General features: G+C 44.9%; 1 protein-coding gene across 1 annotated transcript in view; it reads left to right on the forward strand.

The window, feature by feature from the left end:
* efnb1 (ephrin-B1) overlaps nucleotides 1-23,436 on the forward strand; it is a 58,360-nt gene that overhangs the window by 17,491 nt on the left and 17,433 nt on the right. The window contains exon 2 of the mRNA XM_083980549.1: nucleotides 7,634-7,911. Coding sequence (XP_083836675.1) covers nucleotides 7,634-7,911 — 278 coding nt within the window. The remainder of the gene's footprint in view (nucleotides 1-7,633; nucleotides 7,912-23,436) is intronic.

Genomic DNA, 23,436 nt, shown 5'->3' on the forward strand with positions numbered 1-23,436 from the left:
GAGGCCTCATTAGTAATGGGTGTCAGGTTTAGTTGGGAGATGTCTTTGCTGATTTGATTCCCAGATGTTTTGGTGCCAAAATACTGCTGTGCCGGGCAAATAAACCCCCACCCACGCCCTCTCTCTCTGGCGTGTCTTGAGAGGCGACTCATTCCGAGCACGAGTTAGGAAAATTAGCTAACTTTAGCTACAAACCAGCCTGTCTCTCATCCTCAATGAGCTTCACTTTGCTTCATTATTCAGTCTAAAACTGTGATCCCTCGGCTAATTTTTAACCGTGCTGAGATAGGAGGCCAATTTTTTTTTTTTTAAATTGAATTTAACCATGGCTGGCTCTATCTAAGCCAAACAGAATTTAAATAACTAGTGTATAATGTAGAGCTGTGTGACTGTGGGGTGTCGACGTGCATGCTGGTGTGTGTGTTTATTAGTGTCCTACATGTGATGTCCTGATTGAGTAGTGACTTTAAAGAACTGGTTTTCTGAGAAATGCTTTCTGAGGGCTTATCAATGAGGTTGGAGATACAGAGCAGAAAATGGCCACTGGTGAACAACCCGGGCAAGCTGCGTGGGTTTGATAATGGTTGTGATTCTTTTTCTCTCTAGTTTCTTCGTCTTTCCCCTAAACGGGAGTGAAACACAATTGGGGGAGTGTGAGAGATGCTATTGTTCGTCTCAGAGGTCCTCCTGCTTGCTCTCCCCTCCCGCTCTGCTCGGCACTGATTACAACCTTGCATCCTAGTCCAGCTCTTGACTCTGTTCACTGCAGCTCTCAGTCCTGAGGGATTCCTCTCCCCAGGACTGTCCAGCTTTTCGACCACCACACATACACACACACATACACACACACATGCACCAACCCTGGCACATTCAGGGTGTCTGGCTCACTAACACGCACACCCACTCAGGCATGTATGGACACACGTATATCTGCACACACAGTCACACAAACACGCTCACACATACAGTGGGCTCGGGCCAGGCGGGTTTGGCAGCGAGTGTAGACTGGGCCTGTGGAGAGATCTTTACGGAGCATGCAGAGCCCATCTGTGGCTGCTCCTCAGTGATGGGAGGCAGCTGGCTGTGTGTGTGTATGTGTTTGTGCATGTGTGTGAGTGTGTGTGTGTTGTGTCGTGGCCAGGGAAGGAACTGGGAGAAGAGGAAAGAGGCTTGTGTGTGTTTGGGTCACAGAGCAACCCCAGAATGAGGGCTAAACTCAAGCTGAAGCTGACCTAAGCTCTCTCGTCTAGCCAAGCCAAGATAAAATCTCCTCTCTCCTCTGCTCTCCTCTCCTCTCCTCTCCTCTCCTCTGCTCTCCTCTCCTCTCCTCTCCTCTCCTCTCCTCTCCTCTCCTCTCCTCTCCTCTCCTCTCCTCTCCTCTCCTCTCCTCTTTCTTTTCCTCTCCTCTCCACCCGGCCCTCCAGCTGGAAAAGCTCAGTCCCTGGGCTCCAGGATGAATAAGTGGAGACGCAGAGAGCAACAGTCTGGGCCTTCTCTTGCTGTCAGTGATACCGTGGATGACGTTCAATCACGACCGCATACACCCATGCTCGCTTAACTCCCCTGCTCTTAGAGAGGGATGGGCTCAGCATTGACAGAAACCACAGAGGCCATAAGAAGAAACAGATTATGCTCTTTCTCCTCCCTAATGACTTCTGACACTCCTCTCGCTCGACAGTCCTCTTCAGCATGTTCGTCTAGTAACAATGTCCACTTCTGTCCTCCTTGTGGCAAGGCCATCTGGGTGTCATCTTGTTAGCTCATTACAGCGGCTGACGGTGGGACGCTAACCCCTCATGTGACAGTGATCGAGGGCAAGCATACTGAGCTTGTTTGGTGAACATGAGAGGTGTGTGTCAGCCGCTCGACTGTGTGTGTATTCTTCGTGTGTGTGTGTGTGTGTCCTAACTCGCCTGTGTGCAACTGTTATGAGTCACGCTGAATCTGATTTGCTGTGCATGCCAGCCTGTTGACTGAGCTAACTGTAGCTAGTGTGTGTTTGTCTGTGTCTGTGAGAGAGAGAAAGAGAAAGAGAGCGAGAGGGTGTCTGTGTTCACACGTACAAAAGCTGTTCTCTGCGGGGTGGAATTCAGGATATTCTGTCTGTCTTTTTTTGCCTCTGACATCTTCATTTATGTCCCGCTAATGGGGACAGCCCGGAGGGAAAATACCAAGCTTTCTGCTTTTCAGCAAGTCAGTGTTGCCAAGTTTGGCCTACTGGAGTTTAAATGAAACTTGGAATGAGTTTATAGTTTATCCAATACCACTACCCGTTGGCCAGCCCGTCCTGCTTTTCTATAGTCGGGGTCAAATCCTTCCTGCTTTGTTAAACAGTTCTGGAGCCAGATGGGCCTTGTTTCCCTTAATTTCAGGATCCTTGTGTTTGTTCGTGTGTCTCTCCATGTGTGTGTGTGTGGCCTGCGCTAGCATTGGGGCGACTTGTTTACTGTGCTTGACGTGAGGAAATCGGTGTGTGTACACTTCAGGGCTTGTGTTTATGTATGCGTGTTTATAGCCAGGCCTTCCTAAGAACATCTGCCCCTGCGACAGCCTGACAGAAGCCAGCTATGTATACAAGCACTCGGGTTGAGCTGCCGGTGACGAGAGCAGACCTGCGACCAGCTCACCTTCCCACGGGGGGCGCCTTCAAACGCTAGAGGGAGACGGTCCGGGCCGGTTTCAGATCTGTTCGTCGTATTGCTGACACCTCACATGACTCGACAGTATTATAGATGTGGCAAATTTCTCTGTGGCCATACAAACATGCTGACAGTTTGATGATATGTGCCTTTCTCCCAAGTATGAAATGATCACACTGTGTCAACAGCGCTCAGTGGATCTTAACCACATATCAAAAGCGGAGCCATTTCAGAAGCTGCCGTTTGAATGTTTCCATTGTGAGCCTGAGCGAACATGTGGCTCTATCTTGATGGATCTGAAAGTGGTTTAAGGCTGAAACAGTCCCTGCTAGCAGACAATTATTTAATATTGATTGACTTGAATGAGAACAGGATGGGTTTGTAGCCTGTGATTACAGAAAACATAGACTGCCGTGGGCGAGTGAAGCTTTAAATCCCCACCGCTACATATATATTACACAAGAGCTCAACGACAATACTCTTTGCATAACACAGCTTTGTGTCCATTACGGACTTAAGTGTAACCCTGTCATGTGGGTAATGTTTCACTTGAAGTCGTAAAATCTGTCCGAACTGCAGGCCTATGGAATATTGATTGAGATGGCTGTAAATATGGCTGCTGTATGGAAAGTGGCATCTGTAATAACAGGAGGGAAGCAGCCGCACTGATTTTTGCAGATAATATGAGAGAGAAATGATAATTGTTGAGGGAACGCTGTTCCTGGCGTGGTAATTACCACGCTGATAGCAAGGGGAATAGAGTACCTATTGTGGTGATGATTGTGTTTGGAGGGTATGCATGTGTGTTTGTTTTTACATGGCGTTCTCGTGTGTTTTAAAGGCCAGAGAGGAAGATCGACTGCTGGTCTGCAGCAGGAAATAAAAAAGAGACAGAAAGAAGAAGTAGTACCTGTATCCGGGCCGCTGGCAGGTGCCCCCGGTGGAGATGGATTGCCCTGTATACATAGTTGAGGATAATTGATTTTAATTGATATGTATGGCATGTTCATGCTGTAGCTCAGGAGGAACAAATCAATTTGACACCATTCTGTTGATATGAGCCGTCTCTGCCTCTTTCTCTCACAGTTCCTGTGTCTCGGGTCCATTCATTCGGCGGTCGAGGCTGCCTGCCAGTGCAATGCTCGGGGCAGAGGCCTGAGTTGACTGGACGGGGGTGGAGAGCACGGGGGGGAAGGGCTGGTTTGAGGCTCTGTAAGGGGCTTTGAGTGGGCCTTAGTGTAGGCGGTGTTTTATATGAAAGTCGGTGAGGGCAAGGCTCTTGAATAGAGGTGGCTGGGAAGTTGGGCTGGGAAGGTCCAGGATGCACCCCACAGTGCTTTTGTGCGCTCTCACATCCGTGTGTGTGTGTATGGGGAGGTGGTGCTGGCGGTGGTGGTGGGGCGGGGGTGTAGCATATGTGAGATCATGTGCTCATATTCACCAGTGGAATGTAAAAAGAAAAGAGGAGGGGGCTCTCCTCTCGCCTCTCTTTTCCACCGCTTCGTTGTTTTCTGTTCTCTCTCTGCTGCGCTGTAGCGTAGGTCTGTTTGTATAAGCTCTTTACAGGATTGAGCACGCTGTGGAGCCATCCAGATGAAACAAAACCAACCTCATTTGGTTGTTTTGAAAATGATTCTCTTTATTTTGTTTGGTTCAGGCAGATCCACCTCGTTTGACATGAGGGGGATAAAGGCTCTCTCACGTTCAGGGTCATTTCCCAGAAACATCGTTTGTATCTGCACGGCTCTTCCTCTGTGCACTCAAACTTCTTTCATCAACAGGTCTTATAAAGTCTCCAGACAACATGAATGAAAGATGCAATTCAACCTCCCTTTTCCCCCCTTTTTTCCCTTTCGACCTCCTCAAAAGTACAATAATCTTCAGTCACTCGTCTCCTCCTCTCCATTGCGTGGCTGTGTGTAGCACCGGAGTGGCGCTGATTAAGCCAACAGAGAGACAAACGGGAGACAAAGTCCCAGCCCACCAGTTTAGTTTCACATCCTGGACTGGAGCTGGGCCGCAGCTTGCCAAGTGGAGGGCTTTTAAACTGGGCTAAACACTAATTGCTGCCCTATTTCTTTTATGTTGCTTCTTTCCCATCTGCGATGGCGCTTCCAGACCTCCACAGCAGCCAGAGCCTCATTATAGCAGACAGTTAACAAAGGCTGGGAAACAGAAGCGGAGAATTCACTTAGGATAGCTATCTAACCGCCAAATAGGAGGCCTGCTCGGAAAATTGAATCAATGACAGGGGCCGGCTTGTGATTAAATCCTTCAGGGATATTAAGATATTATGATTTTGGAAATCTTAATTATTCATCTGAATTGTTGCTGCTTGCTTTGATAATCAAATAAATGGGTTGTAAAACTGGTAAGTGGGGTGTGAGGCTCATTGTTTTATTTGAGAGGTAGGCTTTTAAGTACGGTTTTAACACTTTTGAAACAGAACATTGTGGAAAAAGTTGCCAACAATTTCCCGACAAACAAACAGAAAATAGAAAACACCTACTTGTTGAGCGGAATATATCAAGGTTTAATTGTGATGTTTGCCTGCTCTTTCTTTTTTGTCCCTCCGGTTTCACGCTTGTTTTTCTGTAGGTGTTTTTGTGTGTGTGTGTGTGTGTAGAGAGAGAGAGAGAGAGATGAGAGTGGAGGAGTGGGGGTGGTGAGGGGGAGGATGGAGAAGTGAAGATGGAGCAGAAAAAAAGCAGAATGAGGGAAATGTTGAGGAGGTGAATGAGAGGGAAGGATAAAGCGAGAGGGAATGAGATTGGGGAGCAGAAATAGAGGGGGCTGAGATTGGGGGGATCGAGGGAGGAATAGAGAGAAGGTGGGGAGGAAAGGGGGTGGTCAACAACAAAGCCTAATGTTGCCATGGAAACTTGTTTATGCCTCACTGATGCATCTTGTAGATCCAATTAGAGACTGATTGTGCCCATGTTTTCATAGACACACGCACGTGTAGCCAGGCCTGGTGCACACACACTCACACACACACACACACACACACACACACACACACACACACACACACACACACACACACACACACACACACACACACACACACACACACACACACACACACACACACATGAAGACATATGTACACCCACACACACAAACACATGAGCATATGCAGAGTTTTGCTGCTGAAAACCAGTAAATTGCTGGGAGAGGTAGGACAAAGGATACCCCACATTCTCTCTCTTATCGGTCCTTGAATTAGCGCAACCCCTCCCCTCACCCCCAGCCCCCGCCTCACTCCCATGAGCATCAGACAATAGCGGGGAAATAACGTCTCACCCGCTTCCAAGCCTTGTACAAGAGCCCCTGTCCGCACATACTTTCATGACATCATATTCAGCAAAAAAAAATAAAGGTGTGTGGGGGAGCGACAGACAGAATTTTGACCGTTTTGCAAATTTCATTTTGCATTTATCTCTTTATTGAATGAAGTCATTTATTTGGTAATGCCCCTGTCCAAGAATAATGTCCATGAATGTTGAAAAGGCCTAATCCAATCATGTTCATTTTCATGGGGGGTATTTCTTCAGAAAATAGGACTTTTTAAATGATCATTTCCCACAATGGCTGGCCGTTTGCCAGTGTTTAACATCAGAGGAGGAGAAAAGACGATCATAGCCCCCCCCATACACTCACACACTACTCTATCAGTCTCTTTCAGGAGGCATCACGGTCCTCCCTTTCCTTGGCCAGTCTGAAGAGTCAGTTATTTAGCGGTGAAATGATGTGTGTGATGATGAAATGAGGGGCTGGAGATAAGGTGAGATTACACACTGAGAGAAAAGGAAGGGAGAGGCAGAGAGACAGAGAGGGGCCCAGCCCCTGATGTCTTGTTAAAACGTGAGGGATCAGAAAGAACAACAAATGCATTGCGCGCTGCTAAATCCTGCTTAAATCCGCTGGCATGGGCAGATCTAGCAGATAGCCCCGCTGCTGTGCTCACTGTCTGCAACCACAACACACATACACACATACACACACTTACATAAACACACCCGTGGTCAGTCCGGCTGTCTGGGTTAATGCTTGGCTAACTGGGACAGCAGAGCTGAACCATGTTGACATTTTAAGCCTCAAACAAGTCCAGAACAATGATTCAGCCCGTCTGCCCCCCCATCAGACCGCAACCTCAGCCCATTTTGCTGACCGACTAGCACACATACACACACATGCAGACCTGCATAAACATACACACCACTGCCCAAACACACTGCAAGTACTCAGTGTACCCCCGCCCCCTCTCTTCACACACACTTACACACGCACACTGGGTCTCCTCCTGTTCCCCACCTTTAGTGAATAAAAGAGAACAAGAGCTGATCTGATTGAGTTGGCAGCAGAGAGCGAGGTGGAGAGGTACAGTAAGGCCAGATGGATTATCTTAATCCACCAGTAGATGATCATGGCAGAGGGAAGATGAACCAGGAAGCCTTAACCTCCCGACCTGTGCTCCTGACTGACCCCAGCACTGTTTTCCTCCAGAAGCTCTGACCTCTAAAACAGAGGCGGTGTTGATATTATGTTAAAGCATATAAAAATCTAAAAAATACGGTATGGGGGAAAAAAGAAAAAGAATCTGCGGCATTCATTGGATGTAATCCTATCTGTAGCCATTTCTGTGGCAGCCATTTTGTGTTTGGCCATCTTGTTTCCCTCCTCGCAAACTTTTGGTATGCTTTGATATGGATCCAAGTATGGAGTGAGGAACTTTAGGGGATTTGTGTGAAACGCTCTGTGAAGTAACACTGAACGATGTCAAGCTGCTACATGTAGCGCTTTTGTGGGGTTAAATTAACGACGCTCTTCCTAAAAGCCAATGCCAGACATATCTAAACCCATAACTCCTATAGCTCAAGGTATTAAGACTGTATAAACTACTTTTGAATTATGTGACTGCTTTTCCAGACTGCCTTTTTCATGTGTGAGTAACAATTTGTCTTCTTCTTCTTCTTCCTCTCGTCTTCCAGGTTTGTGGCTGGAAAAGGCCTGGTGATCTACCCAGACATTGGGGACAAGCTGGACATCATCTGTCCCAAAGCTGACCAAGGCAGAGACTATGAGTTCTACAAGCTGTATCTGGTGAAGAGGGAGCAGGCGGAGAGCTGCAGTACCGTCCTTGATCCTAATGTCTTGGTCAACTGCAACAAGCCTGAGAAGGACATCAAGTTCACCATCAAATTCCAGGAGTTCAGCCCCAACTACATGGGCCTGGAGTTCAAGAAGAACGTCAACTACTACATCACCTGTAAGTTTGTTGTGAACAATTATAATTCTCGTTCATTTCACATTGAGCTTTTTAACCTTCATTAAACCGCAGAAGCCTGAATAAATAATACGAACAATAATCTTTTCTTCACACTTGGTTACACACAGTCACACCTGGGACTTTCATAGTCAAACTGTATTTTAATGGGCGCTGCAGCAGCTCCATAGCAACAAGTGGCTTGTGTTATAACATGCATTTTTCATGGCACAGTGGTATACGTTTTTTTCATAACATATATAACAACTATACTGTGGTTAAGATGAGTTGTGCCTCAGTCATATTTAATGCAGCAGTGACATTAATACTATAATTATTCAATGTCTTAAAATGAGGTGATCTTTCTTTTCATATGTCTATAATTTAAGAACAGCTTCTTATCACGTTATAGAAGCTTCCAGAGAAGAACTGTGTGTTTTGACTCTACTTTAGGGAAAATAAAGACAGGGTCTAGTCGGCACACATTTAATTACTTCCAATTAATTGCAAGTGTAACCCAGAGAGTTTTTAGTCAGTGCACAGCAAGTTCAGGTAGATATGCAATAATGTAAAATAAACAACAAGGCAGAGTGCAATTTAACATATATGGAGATTAAGTTTTTTCATTCAGGGAAATTGCTATTTTACTTGTAATGTAGCACCAAATGATGTTACTCCTGGAAATGTTTTAAATTATTAGTAACTGTTAAATGAACCATGCAGAAGAACATTTGTAGAAATCATTCTGTAAATATAGCACCTTTAATTTAGTTTACTTTGCATTGTACATGATGTAGCCTACATCTTGCAGTATCTCAACTTGTAACTGAACAATTTGCCCTTGTTTGATTAACATATTTTCTGGGAGTAAAGGCTCTAAATAGGTTACAAAACAATACTTTGAATGAAAAAGGTCATTTAAACATTTCTTTAAACATTTAGTCAGTTTTCACACATCACAGTCATGTTATGCCCTAATTTGAATGTATTAATTAACTGCAGCACATCAACACATCACATTCATTAAAACAGTCGGTCAGTTTGTTTTTCGTGGAAAACAACAAAACAGGGGTCGAAGCCAGTTGAGGAAGGGTCTCACTCTCCCCCTCATAGACGTGTTGACAGCTGAGTGCTCTATCACAATCACCACAGGTTCAAGAGGAACTTTGTGTATTTGGTCCATTGAAGTGTTTAGGCTCCTCCTTCACCTGGCAGTTACCTTCAGTGAACTCCTCCTTGGCCTGAACCTTGGATGCAGGTTTGGCATGCATGTGGTGTAACTACGACAGAATCTGGAGTTGTAGTTTTGGGTCCATCTCAGGGCCGGGATCTCCACTGCCATCCTCTGTGCCCTTAACTCTTGACTGTAGGTTCAGTAGGTTGTGACACCAGAGATGTCCCCACAGCAGTATCTAGTTCAGTGTAGAGTTTGGTGTCCATTTCATAGCTGGGTCCTCCACTGCCATCCTCCCTGGCCTCAACCTTTGAAACAGATGTTGCTTCAGCAGGGGGTGACAGAAGAGGTTTCGCCACAGCAGTGTCTAGTTCAGGTGAGGGGTCCATTCATGGCCGGGTCCTTCGTTGCCATCCTCCCCGTCCAGAACCTCATAGCTGCAGGTTCAGCGGGGGGTGACAGCAGAGGTGTTACCACAGCGGCAGTGTCTAGTTCGGTAGAGTGGGCCATTTCAAGGCTGGCTTCTTCACTGCCATCACCCCTGGCCTGAACCGTGGCAGCAGATTTGTCAGTGCATCTTGAACCGCAGCAGAATTTATCTCTGGATTGCTGATTTGCTGCTCCTCAGAGGTGACAGCAGGCATTTCAACATCAGGTACCAGAAGAGCCGGTACTTTGGGGCTCCTAGGTTGAAACATCTCACAAATGTGCCTCATTGTGACATCTGCGATTTCAGTCAGCAGAACTGGAGTGAAGCTCCTGATGCTGTTCACCAGCCCTGCAGGACTCTAGGAACCTCCTCTTCCCGTGGACAGAGCAGTTTGGAGCCATGCCTCAAGATTCTGTATGGCATAGTCTTCTTGTGCCATCATGAGGACTGTATGATGTCTGTGGGTTACAGTCAATAAAATTAAAATTTAAAACCCTTCAGAAAATCATAGACATATTAAAGCCAAATTATTTTATCTGTCAATAAATAATATTCTGAAAATTAGGAGGTTCAGCCTCTGGGGACTTGAGGAGCATTCTGGCCTCAAATTCAACATCCCTCATTTTATTACTGACATTTACTGCCCTCAACTGAAACAACAAATTAGATATTAAATGCAGTTATTGCATAAGTAGAGATTAAAATGCACACGATATGATAAACTATCAAGTTTTCAAGTCTCAAGTTTTCTCTGGATTCTTGTCTTACCAGTGACAGAAGTGGCGTGGCTTCGTCCTCATCAAAGCCCTCCAGCTCAAACTCCCAAAGACTTCAAACACAACACAAAACAGAAGCTTCAATTTACACCTTGTATCACTACAGACAGATTGGTGTGAAGAGTTGAAGATGTAGTGGTGGACTGTGTTTAGGTGTCCGCAACTCACCGCTCTCTTTTTGCTCTTCTCCAAAATGAGCTCAATCATGTCTTCAGCCGTCGTCCAAGATGGGATCAGGTTTTTCTGCTGAAGGCTCAGGAGCTCCATCATAAGTGCAACCTGAAAACATGTATGTCAGCCTTATGTCATCTCTAAGCACAACAACACAAAGTTTATCAGGATTTATCTGGTTTATGTGTGGACTTTGAAGGATTGCAGTTCACACCTGAGACTTGTAGCTTTTAATATGCCAGCAGAGTTGAAGAGCCAGATCATAGATTAGTGTGTCAAACAACACCTGTACACCAAACAATATAATAATGTTATTCATTACCTTTATTTGATTAAATACACCTGACAGGTCTAACTCCAGTAGAAAAAACTAACTGAAACAAACAAACAAACTAGCTTGACATACCCTGATGGGTCTGTAGATTCCTCTGCTTCCCCACAGAAACTCCATATCAACTTCTGTACGTCACAATACAGAACAAGCAAAGCTGTCAAAGCAACAAACAAAATTGTCGGTCGACGAAAAAGGCTGAGAGTACAACGTAGTTGATCCTCCTGAACAGACTGAGAGAGTGAGCTCAGGCTGGGTAGGTTTGAGATTCTAAAGAAGAACCGTGTTTGTTAAGTCACAGTCTCACAGTTCTAGAGCTGCTCTCACATTCTGATAGGTCACCAAAGAGGTGCATTTAATTGAAAAAACAGTAAACAACAATAAAACTACTGTGAAACATAACTGCATCCACAAGTTTCCAAACGTCAAAAACTGAAGTTTTGCTCTTCCAGTGGAATTGTATGTTTACATTTCCATGGTTTCACTAGTTGTCATAGTTGCGGTAAACGCATGGATCTATTAACGCTGGCTTTTAACAATGGTTGTCCATTGTGTAATATCCATTGTTAAAAGCTGGCATGATGATCCATGCGTTTCACAGATTTTCAATGAAAAAAAAAAAGATCCATGCATTTACCGCGACTACTGAAACCATGGAAACGTAAACATTCAATTCCACCGGAAGAGCAAAACCGGCGTACGTTTTTGACATTCGGAAAAAGGTGGATAGAATACTACAACAACATTTATTTCACACCACATACATTTCAGTTGTATACATACCCAGCTAAATCCATTGGTGTATTGCAGTAAAGTCTGAGGCTGATGATGGGCTGTATTTTTATAATTGTCAACAAATCCCATGAAAACACCAAAACCAAAAGTCCTGCATTTCCTGGAATGACATGAACAGTTTTCTAAAGTCATAACATGTGTTGTGGTCGATCTGGTCGGAGGATAGTGACAGCTGGAGGCTCTGCAGCATCTGTGATTGATTGCACCGTGAATCAATGAAATGATCAGAGATGATCTTGGCATTAGGGATGTAATGTCTAAACTATCATGCAACAAGCTTTTCTTTAAGAGCTGCTGGCTCAGTGAGAAATCAATAGAGGCTCTGCAGGCCAGCAGAAAGAAATGAATCCACCACCAATCTTCTCTTATGAAGCTTAATATATAATACTGATGCATCTTTGACATAATTAACCTTTCAACATGTTAAAGTAGTCATAAAAGGTTTATGGTATTATGGTGCGTTCCAGGCAGGCTTTTTAACCCGTAAGTCACGACTTCAAGTCACCAGTTACGAGTTTGTAGCGTTCCAGGCAAGTTACGAGTTACGAACTGGGAACTGGGAGTAGATCGATCTAGTACGAGTTCACAGGCGGGAAGTTACGAGTTTGACTGAACGTTCTAACGGGTAACCATAGGAACAGGTCGGAAAAATACGAGTTACGGGTTGCCTGGAACGCACCATTAATCCCATCTCATTGCATTCTTTCCCGAATATGGATATAATGCTCCCTTGGATGATTTAACTTCATATCCTTCTAAGCTGCTGGAAGATATGAAGTTACATTTCTCCTATATCAATAGAGAAACAAGCTACAGTGTGTTTCACTCTCATGAAATAGCGTCTTTATATGGTCTCCCCGAGAAGGAAAAGTCCACATTAAGTTAAGTCTCACATATGTTTTTTCTTTGATCTGCAGCAGTTCAATCGATATTTGTGAACTCTCCCTCAAAGTCAGAATGCAGGGAAGCATGAAGCTTGTGATGTTATCAAGCAGCAATTTTGGGGGGGCGCTCCTGTGGCAACATATCATGTGGACTTTAAGAAATATTTCTTTGAGCTTTATTACACCCACATGTCTTTAGAAAACACCTTGGGCACTTTCGGCGTCTGCTCAAACTCTTCCTAGCTGCCTGTTAGCGGGACTGCTCCACATATTGTCTCCTGATTACATCATAAATATTTTAACTAACTCTATTTGTGACATGTGCGTGGGCGTGCGTCTCCTCTACAGTACGACCCAACATCAAAGCCAGAGCGTCAACCAACTTCACTTTAGGTTAAATTAGCTTTTATACAACACTTTTTTGTGTCTCCGCCGCATAACGACATTCTCGTTGATGTGTGTATAATGCAAGTGCTAAGACTACTTAACACTCACAACATAGTGTTTCAGAGTGTGAAGTCATATCTACAGACAGTTAAGTGATCACAAATCCTTCACAGGGGAGGCTGGTCGTGCTGGATCCAGTCTGATGGTGGATCATTATTAGGCTCATATACTGTAGCGTTCTCGTGTCAGCAGTAATCGGATGTAGTATTTGTCTCTGTATTATGTTAATGTTGTTGTCCTTTGCAACAGGAAGAGCTCGCTTTATTTATTCCACTGCAGCCTGCATGCATACACCATGACACACTTCATCTATCATTTAGATAATGGCCATGCGTCGCCGTGTGTTGCTTTGTGTGTGTGTGTGCGTGTGTTATATGTGTGTTTTCTGGTGGGAGCAGGCGAGCGAGAGAGAGAAAGAAAGAGAGCAAACACCTCCACTAAACTCACTTTTCCAGTTTTTCCTGTTCAGTAGAATTCTCATTACGTTGGTGTGTGTTTCTCCAAGTGTGTGTTGAGGTCCCTTTAGACCAGCTTATCCCCGCCTAGGGGATGTAAGTGCGTTATCCCACCGTCTCTGCTGGGGATGCGGTCCAGCCGGCCAGCAGAGCGGTGTAAATCTCCTCGGCCTATAAAGACCCGGCTTATCTGACCTGATTAACGGTCAAACGTGGCAGACACTGTTTGAGACGAGAAGAAGATGCATAGGGAGTGGACATTCCACTGAATCTTCCAACAGCGTTTTTCTTGTCCCCGGCCTCCGCTCTGTCTCCACAGCTCTGTTTGTCTTTCATCCCTACCCCCCACCCCACCCTCACTGCTGCTCCTTCCAAGGGGTTGAATAAGCAACAAAAGGTGTGGGGTAAAGTAAGCAACAAATGGTGTGTGCATATGTGTGTGTGTATTTGTTTATGTGTGTCTTGTGCAGCGGCGGCACCGTAGGGGATCCCGTCCACGCAGGCCTGTCCATCCCGAGCCCGACTCCTGACAGGAGTCTCGGGGAGGGGGTGGGGTGAAAGGTCAGAACTCATGGGCAAAGGGTCACGGAAACACAGCAGGGGTTCAGTAATGATAACCCTGCACTGATCTAAACCCCAGACCCAGCACCAGGTTGTGCTGTCCATCAGCACTCAGACCCCCGATGTGCACACACACACACACACACACACACACACACACACACACACACACACACACACACACACACACACACACACACACACACACACACACACACACATGCATACATACATACCCATACACCTTCCCAACCCCCTGTGTATGAGCGAACAAACTGCTTGTATTTCATTGCGTTGTCTAAACACAGGATATGGAATGAGCTGTTTGTGAGGAAAATGGCTGCGCTGTGTTTGGGGGTTAGAGTCAGGAGAGAAGTGATTTTAGACAGGAGGCTTTTAAAGCGAAGGAAATATAATGGAGAAAATGAGCAACAGAGCGGGAAAGAGAGAGAAGGGACAAGCATACATATATATACAGACAGTCTTTATACGTCCCCAGTGGAGCCAGAAAAAGTCCCTCCATTTTCTCTCCCATTCGCCCCTCATTGAAATAATGTACCATGACTGCTCGGTGATATGCTTTCGGTGGTTAGGCGGGCCGGTGCGTCTCTGTTCTATATAAGGGTAAGGCCATGAGGCAGTAAACAGAGGCAGCCTGTCGCCATGCACCCCTCTTCTCTCTTGATTTCCTGTGTAGCGGACTGATCTTTCCTGACAGCTGTCACTCTCCATCTCAGTGTACCATCGTGGTCTCTGACACTCGCCGACTTCCCGACCAGAATACAGCTGGAGTGGAGCACGCGCTATCTCACCTCCAGAAGATTGCCTTAGTCAAATACATGCAGCAAACACCAAAGTTGTTTTTCATTCTTGCCGCCACTGTCTAGTTTCTTCTTTGACTTAGGTAAATCCAGTGGAACTCCCTCTACTTTTTTTTTTTAGTGTGGAAACACGAGAGTGACTGATAAGCACCTCATTGTTCATGGATAAATTGGAAATGGAAAAGCTTTATTTGTTCCCTGACTGGTTTAAACATGGGTGCTTAACCAGTCTTCAAAAACAATACCTAAGAATATATCTGACAAATCGCATTTGACACTGTGGGATGATCTTTCTGTGGTGCTCACACCTGACAGGATTAAGGTTAGGAGGTATGTTGCATATCACTAACATTCATGCTCCTTAGCGTGGGCTCTCTCTCTGTATCGCTGTTATTTTTTCCTCTAGCATCCTACACACTATTCCCCCCCCCCCCCCCCACCCCCCACTCCCCGATTCCTCTATTGAGCAATAAGCATCAAGCGCGATCTACTTTTGCTTTCCAAGTCAGCTTCTTCTCCTCTCTTTTACCCTTGGGAGAGTTAAAGGTGAAGTTTGAAATCCCTGGCCCGGCTGCAGCCGTTCTCAAGATCCTCCCCTGCCCTACATTTGCGAGGATGTAAACACTCCAACATATGTGCACACGTGCGCTCCCACGCAGGTACTTGCGGTAATAAGGCAAGTGAGCTCAAGACTCAACACACAGATAAGTAGAAGCTTGTTCACAGTCAAATAAATATAAACACTGCCAGGCACATAGCTCGATTTAAGTGCAATAACAGTAATCTGATTAGGAAGGAGAAAAAAAGTTAAATGTCATGTTTTTGAGTTAACATAAAATTACCATAATCAAATCAAAGCCACTTGGAAAAAAAGCTACTTGCATTTGTCAGCAGCGCATTTGAGAAAAACAAAAGGCATTTTGATCGTCAGATTATAGAGATGCAAATAACTTGCGCATTTCTTACTCGCAATTACATGAATTTTTGTTGAGAAACAGTAACCGTTCACATCTGGTAACCTCCCTCTGTAAAAACCACACTAAAATATTTTAATTACAAGCAAGAGACACTGTGCAGGATTTTCCTTTTGCAACAATTACGGACTCTCTCCCACGTAGCTGCCATCAATAAAGAACAAAGGACACAGTGTTTTATTGGGTTGAAAATTCACTTACTAGGCCCATGTTATATGCTGTGGTGTACACCATGGGATCAAGTAATATTAAAGCTCAATGAATGTTTTATCACTTCATTTCCCATAAATCTGTTAAAAACGTCTAAAAGCATCATTCCCATCATAGATGGATTGAACGACAGAGTATACTTATTTATTCCTCAGGGGGAATTCAATTAAATTGACTTCATTTGTTCCAGCGTAGCTTGTCATGTTTTTCAAATAGCAAATTATCATAAAAAGCAAGTGGATTCACCTAGAAAGTCAGTGGTGGGTTGACTCCGGAGTAGCTGTCACTGATGTTACCTTTTAGAGTTTTAAGTAGCTAATCAGGAAGCCTTAACGGATTTCATTTTCAAAGTAAACCCTGCTAACAGGTCAGGTTAGCACTGGTGAAGCAGCATGGCCGGGGATAAGGAGATTTAACCCCCACAATCCGCCATCTCCCCCCCATGAGTGAATGTAGCCCAGTGTTTATTAGACTGCCAGTGTAATATATGACTTTCTGCTTGCTTTGCAAATCTATCCAGGCTGCCTCTGCTACTTCTCCTCTGGATATTTCATTCAGAGAGGGTTAGCAGGCACAGCGTTATTGTCGCTGGTTATTGCCTTTCGTTTATTACAGAGGAGTTTGTTTAGAGTGAAGGGGCGGCAGCGGGGTGGGGGGTACTGGGTCGGGAGGTGGTGGGGGGGCAGACAGCGGGTAGGAGGGACATGAAGATTTTCTTTTAGAGGGAGGGCTGGTTCACGTGGCTGTACAAGTGAATGGTAACCATTGGTTACGGCTGAACCCGTCGCTGCTAGATGAAGCTGATATATTCATTTATTCATCTCAATTAGTCCGCTCCGTGCATCTCCAAACGCAGACACTCATCCCTCCTCGGCTGTGCTCCATGCTTATCTTATTAGAATATTTTATCCTGTGCATAAGGCCTCCGTACCTCTTTCTCTCTCCCTCTTTCCCTCTCTATTCTTCTTCTGTCACCCCTCACTCCCACTACTCCAACCATCCTTTTCTCCTTCCATTATTCTGCTCTCACGTTGAGAAGTTGTTTATATGTGTGTGTGTAGTTTCTGTGGGAAGTCTGTGTTCAAGTCATTTTTGTTAACTGATAGCTTAGATCTCCTCTCAGCACACAGACCACGAGAGACCACAGAGCTAACTCTGCGAAACAACAACACTGTTGATTTTTTGTTTTCGTTTTTCTTCTCTCAACTAACACAAACTCATTTGCTGAATGACTCTTGTCTCTATGAGCGATTTTCAATTATTGAAAGCAGCTTCCTGGTTTTCTTTAATTCCATCCGCCATGCAGAAACCATCTCTGTGGTTTTGCAGCCCTAAAATAGCTTCAGGCAAAAGGAGAGGAGACATCTTAAGACTGCTGGGAAGATGCATGTTTGGAGTAGAGTCCATGGTGATTAGGAAAAGTAAATGTAGGACACGAGAAGATGAGCATCATTGTCCACGAGGCAAATTGTAACGGACAATGGTGTATGACTGTATAAAAAAAAAACATAAGCGTAGAAAAAACAATGACAGCCCATAATCTAAAACACTCTGGAAATGCATATTTCCCTTTCCATCTGAGATGTCTGAGGTTGTTTGCCCTCTGCTTTGCCAACAACACATATTCTCAGTGTCTTTCTTCTCCGGCCAATAGCTAAGCTCAAATCACAGCTCTCTGTCTGTCAGACTGAGCTCGCTCTCCCTCTCCACCAACCCTAGAACAGTGGTTTCTCTTTTCCAAGGCACACTCTGAAATGGCTTTGTTTTCCGACAGCCATTCAGTGGCACCCTCAGCCTGGGCCTGCCAAGAAGTCCGCCTCCCCGAGCTGGAGCCCGGGCCTGTTTACACAAACTCATCGGAGAAATATGGATGTATAATTATAGAGGTTGTTAGTTTTAATGTCGCATCCTTGCTATGGAAACCACTGCATGCTTGGTCAGCTACGCTGAGGGGTGGCTGATGAAACCCTGACCGGGGATGGCGTGAACATTTCTGCGGAAAACGTTTTGGGGGAGCTAGAGAGAAAAAGGAGCTTCTTGATGGAATCGAATCAGCGCCGAGCAAAGCAAACAAACATGAATCACAAGGCGGTGATAGAGATTGCTGTGGTTGTCCAAGCATAAATACAGAGTCTAAATACTGCTCTGCAGGCCAGGACCAAGCCCGTTTCTGTGAATTCAGCTCAGTGGCAAAATGTCCATGTTCCATTCCAGCACGACCGCAGGCACACAAACACAGTAACAGGAGCAGACAAACACACAAGAGGCGTGTGTGCGCACAAACACACAGGCATAAATAAGCACAAAGCCACATAAGCAAATTCAAATATATATATACTCATAAGCTCGCACTAGCATGCAAATAGATGCTCACAAAAACGCACACACATACAATGCGCTGCACACGTCCGTCCTCTTCCTCTGTGCACATATTTGCTTGCGTAATAGAATCTGCTATATGCATTGCACATTTGTTAATGCACATTCAAGAGAACTGTTGCTTAGCTGAGCACAAGATGCTGTCAGTCAGCAGTCCCATGGGCACGAGTGTGTGTGTGTGCTCTGAGTTTGTGCATGCGTACCATGATGGATGCATAGATGGAAGCGTCATGTCTTCAAATAAATGCGTGTTGTGTTGGAGTTCAGGCTGTGCTGCCTCTCACACTGAGTTGATGATTTCGTAGATGGCGACGGAACAATTTTACCTCCCGTTCCAAACCCACAGGTCCAATTTCTTTTTCTCTTTCTGCTCCTCTCTCCCTTTTTTTCTCCTGCAACTTGATCTTTTTCTCCCTCTGCCTTTCCATTCCACCTATTTTCTCTCCTCCTTAGATCTTACCCTCCTCCCTCGCTTCCTCCCCCCTCCTCCCCTGCCTCCCCTGCCTCCTCTCTCCTGCACAGTGACAGATCCTTCAGGAAATTGTTTCGAGTCTGCCAGACATTTTTGTGTTGTGGCTGTTTATTTGTGCTGGGGGCACAGGGGTCCGGAGCCTCAGTTTCTCTCCGCTCTCGGACTAGAGGTTAAGCTCCCGGACTCTTTCACCGCCTTGCGCCAAAAAACACTGATCCTCGATCAGCGTGGCTTTACCGTGTAACCGATACCAGGGATGAGGATAGAGGAGCACCAGAGAGGATGTAATCAGTGCGTGCGTGTGTGTGCGTGTTTGTATATGTGCGTCAGCTGCTGGCTTTGTGTGTATTAGGATGTAATCAGCAGCATTTTCTCTGTGGTCTGCTGTGCTCTCTGATTGGGGTTTTGGCAAATAACAGGGGAAGGGAGGAAGAGTGTGTTTCTTTTCCTGCTTCTTGTGTTGCAGCCTGGCCTCAGAGCTCCGAGGAGCCTTCGCTGTGGTTTGGAGCTGCGCTTGGAGCTCTGGCACTTTACACATCAGCTACATCAGACCCTCTATCTATTATATATCTGTCTGTCTGTATGTCACCATGTGTCTCTCAGTGTGTGTGTGCGTGCGTGCGGTGAAGCTGCACTGACTTGGGTCCCATGTTGACTGCAGTCAGCTTTGTTCAGTCGGCTCTATGTTAGCAGGTACAGAGGATTCCCTGAGGCTTTTAGCACATAGGCTCACACACATACACACACACATGGATGGTCACAGGGACACATGCAGCCGCACACCTGTGCACTGTCCTCTCTCTCTTGGTCCGTGTCTCTGCCTCAGTCCTGTCTCTTGCAGATTTTCTGCCAACAGATGGGGTAACATCGACTCACTCCTCTTTAACAAGTGAAGTCTCTGTCTCTTGCCTCTGTCTCTCCGGACATCTCTCTTTCTCTCTCTCTCACTCTGCCCGTCTCACTGTCTTTACTGCCTGGCCGCGCTGTAATCTCTCCAGTGCTAAAACGTTTATTCAACCACTCATTGCGAGGCATATATCACGCAAAAATCTTAAACGTTCGCTTCCTGCAGCCTCCCAGATGTGAGGATTTGCTGCTTCTCTGTGTTATACATCACTGGAAATTGAATGGATTTTGGTTTTGAAGTGATGGTTTTACATCTGGAAACATCACTCTGTGCTCTGGGAGATTATGATAGCCATTTTTCATTATTTTTCTTCTAGATGAAACGGTGAATCGGTTGATAAAAAAGAAAAGGAAAAAAAAACGACAAAAACACTAAGCTGCAGCCCTAGATCTTTCACTCTGTGTTTTCCTCTGGCCTGATCATCACACAGGCAGCTTCATTAGCCTGAAGGCGGTTTTCTCACCTGAGCCTCAACTCCTGCTCTGTCTATCCTCGCACATCACATCACATCACCGCACGCTTCCCTGTCCCTTTACTTCCAATAGCCCATCTCATTGGGTTTGTTTTGAATCACCTATTTGGGATGGGCCTGCGGTAAGAGTTATTGTTTGTTTGTTTGTTGCCCCATCTTTGATGTTTGTTATTGTGCTGAGGAACACAGGGCCGGCTCAGTTGTCATAACTCTCTTCTGGGGGCCAGATTGAAAAGGTCAGTGAAAATGAAGCTCCACAGAGAATGAATGGACGCAGTGTAAGAGCCCCACACAGACACAGACGAGCCTCATATACACAGATGTACACACATTTGCATAAACGCACACAGACACACACGCACACAGTCCCTGTGAGCACTTCTTTTACACGCACCAGCATGAGCAGCGGGTTCTCTGAGGATATATCGGCCTCCTCTGTTCATGTTCGTTAACTTGTTCCAAGGCTTTAACTCTGATTTCCCTTTTGGGTGGAGGGTGGGAGGGGGTCGCTCACAGATTAGTTCTTTAGTCGGTCTGGATTTCTGGAGCCTCGTGGCCTTTGACATGCCACAACTATCTCCCACCACATTCCGATCCATCCCAGCGCTTCTTTTATCAGGCAGCACAGACTGATTTGTGGCTGGTGGACCTTCAGATCGAGCAGGGCGACTCCTCTCCAGAGTCCAAAGTCCCATATCACCTTTGTAGATGACCACAAAGGCCACAGAGAAGACGGAGAGGATCAGTTTTATCATCAGCTGGGATTTAGCGAGTGAACCACGGTTCACCTCATGAGATTATCAGTGCAAATGAAGCAAGACAAAAACATCAATGAGCCTCCTGCTGAGGAACAAACTCACCAAGAGACTCTCTGTGGGCATCTGTCAGCTGATTACACATGTAACCTGACAATACCGATACCACCCACTAATGTGGATGCTTGGAACACTACTGGGATTTATAATGCAAAGGCATTTCTTTTAAATAGAAACAATAAAGTGATAATCAGAGCTCCACAATTTGTTTTCTCTCTTGACAACCTGTAATTTTGCAAGTTTCATTACAATAATAAGGAGCTCAGAACACTGTATTTATTAATTGAGTATTGGAAAGCGCGTTCTGAATGCATTTGCTGTGGAAGCAAAATAGTTTTCAACAATGAAAGTGCAGAAAAATATCACATCGTCTCACCAGTGATTCCAAACCGCAGGATGCAGACTCGGCAAGGGGTCCCAAGAAAAACCTGAGGGGTCAGGTGATTAACGATGATACGGATAAGGAAGAAAAGATTATATTTCTGTTGCACAACAGTCATACTATTTGACTTTCCTCTTATGAATAATGTTCACCTCTCCAGGCCTCTTAAAATGAGACAATCTGAGATGGAAAAATCTCCTATAATTTGTGGTGAGGGGTCACAATTCAAAAGGCTGGGAATCACTGACACAAATCATTTAAGTTGGCTCGCTGTCTATGGCTGCATTTCACATTTTTCTTCACAGTAAGAGCTTGGCGGTTCAGTTTGTATTAATATGATCATGAAGCTGCATGTAATTGTATAATTACAATTTTTTTTTTTCAGATTGTTAACAGGACCTGACTCAATATTTAGACCCATTTGTAATAATTAAGAAGCAAGGGACAGCAAAAACTAATTTCATAAATAAATAAATGCAAGGCATTAAAGGCAAAGATGAATCAGATAGCAAGCAACTCAACGTATTTCATCCATCCTTTATCATACAAACAGTTCTCCTTATTTTATATCTTATCTATCTGATATGTTGAATTATTTATCCCTCTATTGTCATAAATGGACATATTTTTTGCAGCCGTTTGGTAGCAGTAATTTCAGGGCAGTTACTCTTAATATTCTCCACAGATAGTTATCTCTTCGTCTCTCAGTTTCTCTTGGCATTCTCCCCAAGTCTCTCCAGTATAAAATGATGGTTAATAGAGAATGAAAATTGAATAATATGCTCCATTTCTTTGTGTAGAATTTCCCAAAATGATCTCAACTCTGGGCATGGCCAAAGGGTACGTCTGAGGTAGAGCCTGCATGGCTCTTAATTTGAAGCAGCAGCAGAAAGTGATCAGTCAGTTCCCCACAAGGAATGAGGGTAGATGGGGGACCGATGAGGGAATACAGGAGAAGAGGAAGTCATGTTGACTGACTGTTGATGTGAATTAATGGGCTGCTGGTCGATGAGCGTGGGCATCTCGCCCACTATCTTCTGCGTTCAGAGAAACACAGGGCCGGTGATGGGATTAATGAAACACTAATGTGGAACTCCCCTTTGTCTTTAGCAAGGATAAAACTCTTTGTACTCATTGTTCACTACACACACAAGCACACAAGTGAGCCCTGTGCACACACACACACAAGCACAAACACAGACACTCAGGTTAAGAGCGAGATAAACAGTAACTCCGCAACTCCCACATGTACAATATTAACCTTTAGCTTTAGTGCGTATGTGTGCTTCAGCATGTGTTGCAGCTCCCCTAACCTTTAGCTCTGACCAAGAGGAAGGTGAAATGCCAGTTTTTCTCTCTGACCCATTTTCCTGCCTGCTTATTTCTCTAAACACGCAACATTTCAGCTGCTATTAGTCAAATGATGCACTGTCTGAGATGGGAGTTCAGACGCTAGTGTGTGTATGTGTGTATAAGTGTGTGTGCTGGGTGTTTGTGTTTTTGTAGCTCTCAGGGCATGTTTGTTCACCTGTTAGTTTTGTGTATTCAGTGGTGTTAATGTGCGTTAGCCCACAAGGGTTGTGTCGGGTTTTTTCTTCTTCTAAATAATCATCTAATTGATGGCGTGTGACGTTTACAGCAAACAAAGAAAAATAACAGTTGAAACCATCTGAAAGGTTTCTTTTCCTCTTTGCGGTTGTGAATTTAGATGCACACAACTGCTGGTCAGCTGAAGCAAATAAACTGCAGGCCAGGCTTCTCCTTCTTCTCCTTCTTCTTCTTCTCCTTCTTCTTCTTCAAGCTGTTTTTTCCCCCTGCACATGGTTTGTGTAAAATTGCTGAGGTTTTCTGCGGCTGCAGCTCAGTGATATCGGTGAAAAGAGCCATTACAGCCAATTAGCTACTCTGTCATTAGGGAGGGTTGTGTGGGCTACTGGCAACTTCTCCACACAACAGAATACATTATAGCTGGTAAAGTTGAAAAAGCTAATATCTAAAAATGTTCCATATTGAGAACAACAGAGTCACGCTAGGCTTAAATTTCACAGTCACAGCGTGGTTATGAAATTAAT

Source organism: Trachurus trachurus (genome assembly GCF_905171665.1).
Source record: "Trachurus trachurus genome assembly, chromosome: 10".
NCBI lineage: Eukaryota > Metazoa > Chordata > Actinopteri > Carangiformes > Carangidae > Trachurus > Trachurus trachurus.